The sequence below is a fragment of the Galeopterus variegatus genome, unplaced genomic scaffold (assembly GCF_000696425.1).
Source record: "Galeopterus variegatus unplaced genomic scaffold, G_variegatus-3.0.2 Scaffold982, whole genome shotgun sequence".
Classification (NCBI taxonomy): domain Eukaryota; kingdom Metazoa; phylum Chordata; class Mammalia; order Dermoptera; family Cynocephalidae; genus Galeopterus; species Galeopterus variegatus.
The window spans coordinates 930,540-944,583 of NW_007727093.1; the positions used below are offsets into that span (position 1 = coordinate 930,540).

Sequence of the window (14,044 nt, forward strand, 5' to 3'; positions counted from 1 at the left end):
CATGCAATGGGATATTATTCAGCCTTAAAGAGGAATGTAGCACTGATACACACTATAACGTGGATGAACCTTGAAAACATTATGCTAAGTAGAAGCCATACACAAAAGGTCACATATTGTATGATTGCATTTATAAGAAATGTCCAGAATAGATAAACCCATAGAGACAGAAGGTAGAGTAGTGGTTGCCAGGAGCTGGAGGAGGGGCAATGGAGAGAAAAAAAAAAAAAATGGGACTGTGAGCAAGTTAACAACTTAAAACCAAATATTAGACAACTGTGTTCTCCAAAGTCTCTGTCTACCCTGCCACAAGGAACTGTCGACCTGACACCTGTTTTGAAGCTTCCGGATCCCATCACATTGCACGGCTCCCTCCTCTAACCTCAATTTACTAACTTCTTATGCAGACCATTCCAGCTCTGGCTTTTGATTTAAAAGTATAAACCATACCCTTTTGACTCCCCATTCCCAACCCAGATGGCCTGTGTAGGTATTTTCCTAAAGAAAAAGTTCTCTTCTCAAGAGGAACTCTGAAGCTAGCAGTTAAAATAATTTTTCCCATCACTAAAGTAACATCGTCAAATCTAATTAATTACGAAAGTTTACAGGAACGTTACTCAGGCAGGCAAAAAAAGACCTAAGGTGGGGATATGTTAGTTCTGTAAGACCCTTCATTCAACCTTTATTTAATAAAGTTTTACTGAGTACCCTTCCCCCAAAGGAATGAAGTTCTGACACTTGTTACCGTGTAGATGAACCTTGAGAGCACGATGCTAAGTAAAAAAAGCCAGACACAAAAGGCCACATGCTGTATGATTTTATTTATATTTAATGTACAAAATAGGCAAATCCTTAATACAGAAAGTAGATTAGTTACTGTCAGAAAATGGGGACAGGAGGACATAGGGAGTAATTGCTTATTGGGTTTAGGGTTTCCTTTTGGAGTGACGAAAATGTTCTAAAATTGATTGTGGTGATAGTTGCACAACCATGTAAATATATTAAAAACCATTGAATTGTACACTTTAAATTAGTGAATTGTATGATATGTGAATTATAGCTCAACAAAGCTATTATTTAAAAAAAAGAAAAGTGAAACACAGAAGAGAGAGGCTTATTACATGAGCCAAGTTCTACAGAGCTCACAAAGGAAGTGACGTTTGAGCTGAGTCTTAAAGGATGAGGAGGTGGTCAGGAAGGGTTAGGTCCTGGCAGAGAGGACCTCACAGGCAAATGCACAGAGATGTGAAGGAAGGTCACAGCAAGGGTATTATGACGGTTAGCAGGAGCTGTGGCTTTGAGCTTGTGGGGGATGATGGACCCATGAGATTTTTTTAAAAAGAATTTATTTTTGAAAAAGTAATATATTCACGTGGTACAAAATAGAAAAGTTGCAAAAGGTAACCAACGAAACAAAAATCTCCCTTCTTCCTCTGCCTCCCAGTTACCTAGTTCCCTCCCAAGCAATCACTATTACCAATTTCTTGTATGTTCTTTAAGGGATACACATACACATACAAATAAATATTTATATATGCTTTTATTCACACAGGATGGGACCATATGCAATGTCTCATGCTTCACTTTTAAGAGTAACAAAAATCTTAACAATCCTTCTAAATTTGTGTAGAAAAAGTTTGCTCATTTTTTATTGGATATGTAGGATGTACCACATTTTGTTAACCAACTTCCTATCAATGGACATTCAGGTTGCTTCTGAATTTTCCTTTGTACAAAATTCTGCAACAAATAGCCTTATATGACATTTCACGCATGTATGAGTTTATGTCAGTGAAATTTCCAGCAGTGGAATTGCTAGATTATAGTTAGTGCTTTGTAAATTGTGGTAGACATTGTTGAACTGCCCACAATAGAGGTTGTACCAATTTACACCCCCATCAGCAAGGGTTGAGAGAGCATGTTTCCCCATATTTGGGGAAATGTATTTGGAAATATTGTCAGGGGCCAGACCATACAGAGCCTTATATTCAAAGCTGAGTTTGACCTTGATCCATAGACCATGGAAACCCACTGGAGGGATTAAGTAGTGGGTGAAGACGGGCAGGTCTGAGTTTTGAATGAAAGCTTATTTTCATGATGTCATCAAATAAATTTTTCAGGGAATTTTTATTCTCTAACAGGCATCAGTGATGATGTGACAAATCAGAGAGGGGGCCAACTCTTCATTGGGATTTCAGCCATGCTGGGGAGAAAATGATTATCATTTGGGCACAGCTGTCAGTCTAGACAATAGGATTGGACAGGAGTGCAACTGGGTTTCTTTGCTATCCCATAACTCTACCTTTCTTGCCATTTTCCTTTTATCACATATTTCCCACATGCTGATGGCTTATTGTGAAACATTCGGCCCTCTGGGTAATGACATAAAACCAACAGCAAGGCATTTTTATCAGATGCTAACAGTTGACTGAATGACAAGCAGACAGGTGATACAGCAACTTTTTCTTTCTCTAGAAGGCCATTCGGAAAATTAATTGGCTTTGGAACAGGCACTGAACAAAGAGCTGGATGAAACAAAAATGCAAACACATTCACCCTGAGTCTTTTGTTTCTTAAACAAAAGGTAGTTGCTATCACTTGATGCCAAGAGAAAAGGGAAGATGGATGGGGAACAGCACGGAGGGCACTAGCATAAGAAGGACCTGAGGCAAGGTCCATCTGGTCGCTGCAGCAACGGTTCAAGGATGAGCGCAGCAGGCTGGGTACTCTTGGGGCTCACTCTGAGGTTTGGGGCCACCCTTGCTAAGCCAGAGGAGGGCAACTTTTGCTCTAAGAGCCAGGTGGCCTTTAGAGATGCTTGCTATGAATTTGTGCCATTCAGGCGCACCTTCCATGGTGCCCAGAGCTGGTGTGAGGAGCAAGGAGGCCATCTGGTCTTCATTCGTGATGGAGACACTCAGCAGTTCCTGCAGAAGTACATCTTGCAGGACAGGGAGTGGTGGATCGGACTCACAGGGAACTGGGCACAGAACGGAACTACAGAAGGTAGGTGATGTGACAGCTGTATTTTACAAAAAGCTTGTGATTGCAATTCCTGCTGTCGTGTCTCACCCAAAACTCTGTAGAACAAATGAATATGTCCCAATTCTCATGGTAAGGATACCCTCCTCTTTAGGTTATTTTGTGGATGGAATAAATTAATTCATGTACAAAATCTGGCACAAAATCTGGCTCATCAGAAGGTAGGTGATGTGACAGCTGTATTTTACAAAAAGCTTGTGATTGCAATTCCTGCTGTCGCGTCTCACCCAAAACTCTGTAGAACAAATGAATATGTCCCAATTCTCATGGTAAGGATACCCTCCTCTTTAGGTTATTTTGTGGATGCAATAAATTAATTCATGTACAAAATCTGGCACAAAATCTGGCTCATCAGTGACACTCTAGAAATGTCCACGTCTTTGCATGCACCTAATAATACTACTAATGATGACTTCAATTCTTGCTAGAATAGTGCTGGGCACTGTCTTGAGTGCTTCATGGTCACTATCATGTTGAATCCTTATAATACCCAATGAGAAAAATCATTATTGTTGTTCCCATTTTACAGATGAGAAAACTGAGTTTCAGAAGATAATGACCAAGCTATTTTCAAAGCACATCCACAAGTCTTTCCCCACTAGTAATGAGATTAAAGCAGGCCAATGCTTAGTACAGCTCCATTCACATTCCTTTTAATGCTCCTCTTGAAAACTCTTACTTATTTTTTTTGTGAGGGGCGACTCCTTCCCCCACCCCAGCACAGCCAGGTGAGTGCTTCTCGGTGCACCTGAAGGATCCTGTCCACACCTCTATGAGAGCACTTTGGGCATGCCTGAAATTGTTTATGTGTCTGTCTCCCCCCCTAGACTATGAGCTCTCCAGGGGAAGGAATCATATGCTAGCCATTTTTGTTTTCCCAGTGTCTATGCACAATAGAGAAAGGACAGAGAGATGTTCGTATTTAATCCTTATACTGACCTCACGAGGCAGGCATAGCCGTTCTTTCTTTATGGACGAGGAAAATGAGAGAGGAATTGACTTCCTTGAGATGACATGGCCATAAGCCGGTCAGAGCAACTCCTAAGGCTGACCTCTCCTGCCATGTCACACTGGTAACCACGCATTGTCTTTGTCCCAGTAGAAGCTACTGGGTTTTAGAAATGAGTAACTTGGTGTGAACTGAGCACCCACAGAAATATACCAGTGTGGATGGAAATGTCTTATTTAAACAAGCTGTTGGGGAAGCTCCTTTAAGGAAATTCATTGCCAAGGGGATATGAATTCTTACGATGCCTCTTCAGGCAATGTTTATCTAATGGTTTCTTGACTTGTAGTTGCAGCAATTGTGAATTTCTGTACATTGAACAGCCATTCACGTGCAGCTAAAGGACTTGTGTCTATTAAAAACTCCCAAGGGATACTGCGTGGCTGTTACAGAAAATGTGGATCTAACTAGGCTGATACGTTATTTAAAAAGCAAGGACCAGAACACTGTGCACAATACAATCACATTTGTGCAAATAGATTCCAGGCGCCCATAAATGCAGATATGTGGGTAAAGTTCCACCTGGAACCATTTACAAGGAATGTAACAATAATGAGAGCAGTCCACGGGTGGGCAGAAGGAAGATGTTTTCCTTTTTTACCTTTCGTATTTTTTAAAAAACCATTTGCATGAATTTTTTATCTTTTAAAAAATTAATGATTATATTTTTGAGTCTTCATAGTAAATTTTTATATCTAGTGTTTTCTAGCTCTCTAGTGGCCTTGAAATGATTGTATATCACACCCACCCACCCACCCACACACACAGAGCACCTCTTCAAGAGTGACATCGTGTTTTCAAGACTCTGAACAGCACTGAAGTAATGGAAACTGCTTACACTTTAACTCCGCACTGCCCAGGTATATTTGACAAGGGACCTGACTCACGGGTGAGACACCTACTGACACCTGATGGCACACCTCTGGGCTCTCTTAGGTGCTGGTTAGAGCCAGAAGCATTGTTTATTTAATCCAAACACTTGTTATGGGCTTTCCAGTTTGGTACCGCAGTGCATATGTTTGAGTGTGTGAGGATGATGATGGTAAGGAAATGCTCCTTTGCTGGTATTGGGGAAGAGAGGCCTTTGGCCCGGCAACATTGTTTGAGCACCTACTGCATGCGAGGAGTTGGGCTGGGGCAAGCCGGCCACATCAAAGCTGGTAAGAGGAGACTCCTGCCAAGTCCCAGTGCTCTCGTTCCCATCCCAGGGCCGGGGACCTGGCTGGACACCTCGAATGTGAGCTACAGCAACTGGCGCCGAGGGCTGGCCGCACCTGCCGCCGACACCTGCGGCTACATCGGGAGAGGCCCTTCCTCCGAGTGGGCGGCCACGGCCTGCACGCAGGCCTTCGCCTTCATCTGCCAGCGTGGTGAGCGCCCAGCCCACGGCCCTCCCACCTCCTCGCCCCCTCTCCTTTCCTTCGGCGGGGCTGTCCGGAGGGCTGTCTCTCCGTCCCCTCTCTGCCCCCATCTTGGTCTTGCTTTTCCTTCTCTTTCTCCCCACTTCTTCCTGGTTCTGTTTCTCAGTCTCTGCCTCTCTCCCCGTGTGGGTCTCTCTGTCTCTCCTCCTTTTCTAGTGCCTCTCTGTGTTTTTCTGTGTCTTCTGTCTCTCTGTCCCCCTGTTAAAGTGCTTTGCCTGTTTGTGTTTTCTGACCTCACCTTCATTTGCCTGTGATTTTCTGACTCTCCCTCTTTCCCTCCCCGCCCCTGTTTCTCTCTCTCTTTCTCTGTCTCCTCCTCTCTCTCTCTCTCTCTCTCTCTGTCTCTGTCTCCTTGTCTCTCTCCCTCTCTGCCTCTGCCATGCTCCGTATCTCTGTGGCTCCCTTACTCTCTGCAGCTCACGTCCCCAGTCTCTCCCTGTCACTCACCTGCTCACCTGCCAACCGTCTTTCTCTTCTCTGTCTCTCTCTCATGCACACACGTGGAAGGGGAGATTCTCAGCTCTATCCTCCTTTTTCATACTCCCCATGAGGGAGATGCAGCGCCAGGAGGTTGTTCTCTCTCACCCTCAACTCCTGCTACCTCGACCCGCCTGGGTCTGAGCCTGTCCCCACCACATTCACTCCCCCTCCACTCCCAAATTCCCCCAGCTGATGCCCAGTGTTAACTCCCCTTGCAGGCCCTGGAGACCCCTTCTGAGGACTGGGTGTGAGAGTCCCTACAGGAACAGCCTGTGGCCCCACACGGGGTCCTGCCCACTGTACAGGGCCCTGGCAGTGCCCTGTGCTCCCCTGACCCTGCTCCTGTGATGTGCTCAGAGCCCTCAAACCAGGCCTGGGAGTAGTTTCTGGGCTTCCTGGGCCCAGCCCCCTCCTGGCTCCTGGGCCCCACTCTAGGTTTGGACTCTCAAAGGAGCCCTGCTCTATTTCCCCTTTGCCTGGCTTAAAATAGCTGCCACGCAGGCTTAATTTCCTCTGCCTGCTTAATTCTGAGAACTGGGAAGCTTTCGGGACCTCTTCGTTGTGCAACTTCCCTTTCTTCTTATTGTAGCCATCTAACCCCTGACCCCTCTCACCCAACCTCCCCTCATCCAGTTCAAACCTGTCTCTCAGGATCTATTGGCCCTCAGGGTCTTGGAGCCCCTTGGCATGAAGTTAACACATGAAGAGTTAACATTCTCAAGCAGTTGTTCCAGACGCTGAGCTAAACGCTCTGTGCTCATTTATTCATCCCAACGGGAGAAGTAGCTACGCTATTTGTTTTAGTCCCTTTGTGTTGCTATAACAAAAATACCTGAGACTGGGTAATTTATGAGGAAAAGAGGTTTATTTGGCTTATGATTCTGGGACAGCTGCATCTGGCACAGGCCTCAGGCTGCTTCTATTCATGGCAGAAAGTGGCAGGCAGCGGCAGGTACAAGCAGATCACATGGTGAGAGGAAGCAAGAAAGAGAGAGAAGGTTCCAGGGTCTTTTAAACAACAAGCTCTAACGGGAACTAATAGAGCGAGAACTCACTCATTTATCCCCCCTCCCCCAGGGAGAGCATTAATCCATTCATGAGGGATCCGCCCCCATGACTCAATCAGTTTCCAACACTGCCACACTGGAGATCAAATTTCGACATGAGTTTTGGAGGGGACAACACATCCTAACTCCATCACTATTCTACTGTGGGCCCATTTTAAAGCTCAGAAAAATGAGGCTCAGAAAGAGTAAGTTTCTTCCCACACAGCTGGGAAGTGACAGAGTTGAGGCTTGAACCTGGGTTTGCCTATGATCGGAGAGAGAGAGAGAGCAAGAGATTCAAACATGCTACACTGTTGGCTTTGAAGACGGAGGAAGGGACCACGATTCGAGGAACGGGGGTGGCCTCTAGTAGCTGGAAAAGACGAGGAAGCAGATTCTGTCCTAGAGCCTCCAGAAGGAGCCGGCCCTGCCCACACCTTGATTTTCACCCATAAGATCCATTTTTGGATTTCTAACCTCCAGAGCTGTAAGGTGACAAGTTTATGTTGTAGACCACTGACTTTGTGGTAATTTGCTGCAGAAACATAAGAAACTAATACAGGATTTGGCCTCAACAGCAGCCCTGTCGTGGTCCAGCCAGGCAAACAGGCCTGAGTTTGAGTCCAGTGTTTCCCACTCTCTGGCTGAGCATGCCCAGCCACATCATTCTTTTTAAACAAATGTTTACTGAGCGTCAGCTGTGTTCTGGAAGCTGGGTGGAGTGGGGTTTCAGCACAGGGATCCCTCTGATCCTGATGTGTTCTTTTTTTTTGAGATTCATTTTTTTTTTTTATTGGTTATGAATACTCATGGCGTACAAGGCTGACCATCACATTTGCCCAAGGTGTGGTAGCCAGATCCATACTGGCAGCATGCCCATTACCACATATTGCGATTATACCCCGTGTCCCCCACCCAATTAATCCCCAACCTCCCTACCATCCCTCTTTCCCCCACTTCCATTTTGTATCCCTAGGTACGCTCTCTCTCCCAATGTGTTCTTAACAGGAGGATAACAGTACAACTGGTAGGACTGGTCTGAGACATGATGAGACCACTCATTCCTTCAGCAAATACTGACTTAGCATCTATTGTGTGCCAGACATTGTTTTAAGATAATGCTTAAGGAAGATACTAGAAATAGGCAGAACAATAGTTGCCACTTACTGTACATGTATAACTCATTTACTCTTCCTAACAACCCTAGGAGGTGCAGCATTGATATCCCCCTTTACACAGGAGGCACAGAGAAGCTGGCTAATTAGCTGAAGGTCACACAGACAGTGCATAGCAGGGCAGGAGCTGATCCCAGGCAGCCTGGCTCCAGGACCATGCTCTCGACCCCCCACATTATATTTCTCACCCCTACCAAGCTAGGTCCTTGCATGTCACAGCCCTGACACCTTCCCATCAACCAGGGGCTTGCCCATTTGTAACTGCCAGGCCCCCTAAGGTGTCATCTTCTCTTTGCCACAGGGGTTGGCCAGAGCCTGGCCTGCGAGGGCCTCAATGCCACCATGCACTGTGGCTCGGGGGAGGTCATCCAGATCCAGGATGCCTTCTACGGGCGCCAGACCCCCCATTATTGCACCCAGAATGCTGGGAGTCCTTTGGACCTGGAAGAGGAATGCAGCTGTGTCAGCGTCAAGGACGAAGTGGCAGGTAGGGCCCAAGGCGCACAGAAATTTTGAAGTATTCCAAACATATAGACTAGAATAAAAATATTGTGATGAGCTCCCATTGATCCACTACCCACCTTTGTCAAATCTGAACACTGCCACATTTGCTTAAGATTCCCTCATTTAGAAAAATGAATGCAAGTTACAAGGCTCCTATGTAGCCCTCCCTGGTCCTGTTCCTGTCATGCATTTGGTGTTTATTAATCACGTGCATGGTTCTCTATTGCTGCTTTCTATTTATATGTCCCTAAACATTGTACAGTGGGGTTTTTCAGATTTGATGTTTTTGTAAGTGGTATCATCCTGTATGTGTCATTCTGCAGTGTGCTTTTTTCTTTCTTCTGTTTAATTTTTTGTCATTGTGTTTTGCTCAGCATTGTGTGTTTGAGAGGTATCACCCATCTTGATGCACATTGTTCTGGTTTGTTCATTTCGTCAAGTGTGTCTCTGCACCACGATCGTCTCTTCTCCTGTCGAGAGATGCATGAGTCGTTTCTTCGTTGTTGCTGCTGTGAATGAGGCTGAAGCAAATGCTCCTGACACTATCTCTTGTCTGTGTGGGAGAGCTTCTCTAAGGCTTTGTTTTCCTAAATCAGATTAAATCTGCCTCTGAGCAGCCCCATGACAAGGATTCAATTTTAGGGATTATGGGGCTCCCTGCACACTCCTGGGAGGTCCAGAGTCCTCAGAAACTTTCACTGTCTTAGACATCAGAGGAGCCCCCTTCTTTCCTCTGAGGTGACCACTGTCCATCCTGCAGGGTCCTGGGAGGGTAGGCAGTCTGCTGCTTCTTGGCTGAGTGATGACACAGCAATCTGTGCCCAGGCTGGGATCCCTGGGGTCTCAGGACCAGCCTTCCTCTGCATGCCTCTGTGTTTCCCCTCTGAGGCTCTGCCTCCACCCAGTCCCCGCTTGAAGATTCAGGGGAAGGTGCTCAGTACTCCCAGCTCCTCCTCCTGCCTTGGGGCAGCATGCACCACCCCCTTGGAACTGCTCCTTTCCCCACCACGTGTCAGCCCCATTGCCCTTTGCCCCCTTGGAGCTGGTGTCGGGTGGGGGGAGGAAAAGACTCTTCTTGTTGTTCCAGCACTTCTGGGCTGGACAGGCTGATAGATGTGCTTCCCTCACCAAGGCACTGCTGGGGCTGCATGGGCTGTTTCCTCAAAGGCTCAGCTGCGGGTGGGGGGAGGAAAAGACTCTTCTTGTTGTTCCAGCACTTCTGGGCTGGACAGGCTGATGGATGTGCTTCCCTCACCAAGGCACTGCTGGGGCTGCATGGGCTATTTCCTCAAAGGCTCAGCTCAAGCTTCCAAAATGTGGCAGCCATACCCCAGAGAGCACATTAGAGGGGGGTCCTATACCCTGTTGGGAAGGGTTGGAGAAGATCTGAGAGGGACTCAAGGGGTCTGTCTGTATCTAAGTGTCCTGATCACTTACTCATTCAGTTGGCCAATAAACATTTATTGAGCAATAACATTGTGCCATGCACTATCTTGGGCTCTGTGGATACAGGGATGACACAGGCAGCCCATTTTCCAAGGGGGGAGAGAGATGTATACAGGCAATTACCCAACAGTGTTCTAAATGCTATAACAGAGGGGAGCCAAAGGTGCTATTTATTTACTCATGCAAAACTTATTTTTTATCTACCATGTGCCAGCAGCTGTTCTGTGTGCTGAAGATAGAGCAGTGAACAAAAAGTTTTTAAAACTTCCCACTCTTTTGGAGATTATAGTCTAGTGCTGTGCATGCACATAGTAGGAGTATGTAATTCAGATCGAGGGGTGTATCCAACTAGGTCCCACTGGAAATTATGCTAGGTACTTCAACGATGTGAACAAATGCTGGGAATTGGCTTCTCAAGTCATGGAAGTGCTGAAAAGCCAAACAGGATGAGATTAGCACCAAGAGAAAAACACTACCACTCCTAAAGGCTGGAGGGACAACCAGAAGGGATGGCCTTACCAAAACCAGAAGTCAGAGCCACCAAGCAGGTGCTAGAACCATGACAGAGGCTGCCCTGTGGGAGCAAGGACCATGTAGGGAGGACCGTGCAGGAGGGAAGTTTCCCATCTTCCTACCGCTTCTTATCTGGGATATGCAGAATCATGTCCCCCAAGATTTCCCACCTAATCCCTGGGTATGGTGAGATACCATGCCCGTGAATATGTTAACTTACACGGCAAAAGGGACTTTGAGATATAATTAAGGTTGCTCATCCGCTGAGAGAATAGAGAGACTATCCTGGATTATCCAGTTGGGCACAATCTAAACATATGAGCCCATAAAAGTAGATCACTGTCTTTGGCTAGAAGTGGAAGAGGATGTGGGAGGAGAAGTCAGAGAGATTCCCAGTGTGAGACAGATTTGATGCGCCATTGCATGCTCTGAAAAGCAGGGTTCACATGCAAGGTCTGCAGAGAGGCCTCTAGGAGCTGAGGGCTGTATTCTGCCAACAATAAGAGTCAGATTGGAAGCAGATTCTTCCCCAGACCCTCCAGAAAGGAAAGCAGCCCTGCCAACACCTTGATTTCAGTCCAGTGATACCCTGAGCATAGCCCAGACTTTTGACCTCCTGAACTATGAGATAATAAATTTGGGATGTTTTAAGCCATTGTGTTTGCAGTAATTTGTTACAGCAGTGACTGGAAATGAATACACTGCCCTCTAGTCTTCCCCAGTGCCTGCCCTTGGCCAAGCCTACCCGAAAGCCAGTGGGCAAAGGAGTTTGGGATATGTAGTTCCCTGCGATATGGAGCAGGGCAGGGTGAGGGTGGATCTGTGAATCAAGTGATTGGTCAACTTCCCAGAGGAGGGGAGATCCTAGGAGATAACCAGGAAGAGGACAGGTGAGTGTTCTGGACCATGGTAAGAATGCATGCAAAGCCCTGGAGGTGAGAAAGAGCTTGGGAAGTGTGTGGAGCTGCAAAGCACTCAGGATAGCTCTAGTGCAGATAGAGTTGGGGACTGGGGCCCAAGGAACCTGGCCTTCATCCCCAGAATATTGGGAAAGCACTGGAGGATTTTGAGCAGGAGAGGAGCAGGGCCAGGTTTGTTTTAGATCCACCCTCAGGCTGCTGTGGGTCAAAATGAACAGGGAGCGGATGAGAGGAGCAGATGAAAGACGCTGGTGGCACAATGTAAGATGGAGAGAAATGGGTGTACTCCAGAGACAGAAGGAAGACTAGTGGGACTTGGCCATTGATGGGAGTCAAGGATGACCATTACATTTCTGGCTTGGACTGTTCTGTATCTTGAGATGCATGAACGGAGAGAGGAGAGGCTGAAAGAGGAAGGAAGAATAGCTTGTGGGAGGTGGAGAACGGAGGTCACGGTTGTGCCCTACTGCTGCTGGGAGAAAGAACCACTAACTGGGTTGCTTAAATCAACAAACATCTATACTCTCACAGTTCTAGAGGCCAGAAGTGCAAAATGAGGTGCCAGCAGAGCCACGCTCCCTCTGAAACCTGTAGGGGAGGATTGTTCCCCACCTCTCCTGGCTTCTGGTTATGACAGCAGCCCACGGTGTTCTTGGTTTGTAGCTACATCGCTCCAACCCCTGCTTTGGTCTTCACATGGTCTTCTCTCCCTTTGTGTCTCTGTGTCCAAATTTCCCTCATTTAATAAGGACACCAGTTATATTGGATTAAGGGCTCACCCTAATAACTTCATCTTAACTTGATTACATCTGCAAAGACCCTACTTCCAAATAAGGTCCCATTCACAGGTATGGAGAGTTGGGACTTCAACATATCTTTCTGGGGATCACAATTCAACCCGTATTAGAGATCAAGATCTCACTTTGGGGATACAGGAACCTGGGTCAGCCTGTGACATCCAAGTGGCGATGTCAAGTAGGCAACTGACCATATGGATAAGGACCTCAAGAGAGAGCTGAACAGGTGTAGACTGGACAGTCATCAGCACCTGGTGACTGATAGCAGGGTGTAGGAAACAGTGACAGCAGGAAGGAGATCCAGGCTCGGGGGAGCCCCTCGGGATGCAATGGGGGGCTTGCCTTGACTAAGCGACCACATAGGCAGGGGAGCATTGAAATATGTCAAAGTCTGGAGCAAGTGTGGGTTTCTAAGAGGCAAAGGAGCCAGGACACACACGCATTTCTGGCAAAGCCACGAGGTTGCCCTTGGGCCACAGTGCCTTCCTGCCCCTTTCTCCCCGGCATCTTCACAGGCATCTAATACGTCCACACGGGCAGGAGGGAGAGGTGTTGGATGATCCTGATATTTCTGATGTGGGTTCTTCATGTTCCTTCTTCTGTGGGCACCTGGCACCCCCAATAGACACAGGAGTCCTAATCTTGCCCCCTCTTGCCGGTTCTCAGAGTGTAGGTTTTTGTTCTGATGTGGGTTCTTCATGTTCCTTCTTCTGTGGGCACCTGGCACCCCCAATAGACACAGAAGTCCTAATCTTGCCCCCTCTTGCCGGTTCTCAGAGTGTAGGTTTTTGCTTTTTAAGCCATCTTACTAAATAATCCATCTTTGTGCAGCTCTGTTGACAGTAGCTTTTTTTGTCTTGCACACCATTCCTCCTTCTACTGGGATGTGGGCGCTTCCCAGGCCAGTGCCAGGGGCTGCAGGCATGCCAGGTGGCGGCAGATGGGACCTACTTTGGAGACCTGTGTCCAACTCGGGGCAGCTACCTGTGGGTGCAATACCAGTGCCGGGAAGGTGAGTCCCCAACTTGCTTGGGCGTGGGAATTTCTCTTTTATTGTCCAGCTTCCCCCCAAGGACAGAGGCAGCAGCCACCGACTGGGGTGAGCTGAGAGACCTCCTCACCCAAACAGCATCCCTACAGCCTGTTACCGATGGTCAGGCTCAGCTTGCTCTCTCGCTTTAAACAAATGACCTGAAAGTCCAAAAGTTGATGCAAGGATTGGAAGCTTTATTCAGATTACTGGTACTCAAGTAAATGTCTAACCAAGCAAACAAAAAAAGAGAAAACAGGAGCAGTGGGGTCCAGTTTAGCCTAGTCCCAATTGCAGTGCCAACCTATTCCATTAACAGTAATCGATAAAAGTAGTTCTCTCCACTGTTTTCAGCATAAAGAAGAAAAGTATCGACTAGATTTAAATCAGAAAAACAAAGCATAGACAGGAGCCCTCTAGGGTGTACCTATACAGAAGTGGATACAATCCAACCAAACAGCAGAAGAGGGCTCAGAAAATCAGAGAAAGGTAAAGAGAATAAAGCATTGCCTTGTCAGAATTTAGGCCAGGGACTCCAGGAGAGACTTACTAGCAGCAGAGACGTGGGAGCAAAATAGTCCCAGTGGCCACTTGCCTCTTGCAGCTACAGTCTTCTCTGGTGCCCAAAGCTTTCCAATTTTTGCCAGTGATTAAATTAGGCTCT

The 14,044-nt window shown here is 46.9% G+C and overlaps 1 protein-coding gene across 1 annotated transcript in view; it reads left to right on the top strand.

Annotated features, from left to right (window-relative positions):
* Positions 1 to 2,705: 2,705 nt before the first annotated feature.
* The window catches only part of LOC103591528 (polycystic kidney disease protein 1-like 2), a gene marked incomplete at its 3' end in the record, with an annotated part of 34,109 nt that continues 22,770 nt past the window's right edge, over positions 2,706 to 14,044 (top strand). Inside the window, exons 1-4 of the mRNA XM_008574005.1 lie at positions 2,706 to 3,006; positions 5,257 to 5,418; positions 8,472 to 8,657; positions 13,252 to 13,362. Coding sequence (XP_008572227.1) covers positions 2,706 to 3,006; positions 5,257 to 5,418; positions 8,472 to 8,657; positions 13,252 to 13,362 — 760 coding nt within the window. The remainder of the gene's footprint in view (positions 3,007 to 5,256; positions 5,419 to 8,471; positions 8,658 to 13,251; positions 13,363 to 14,044) is intronic.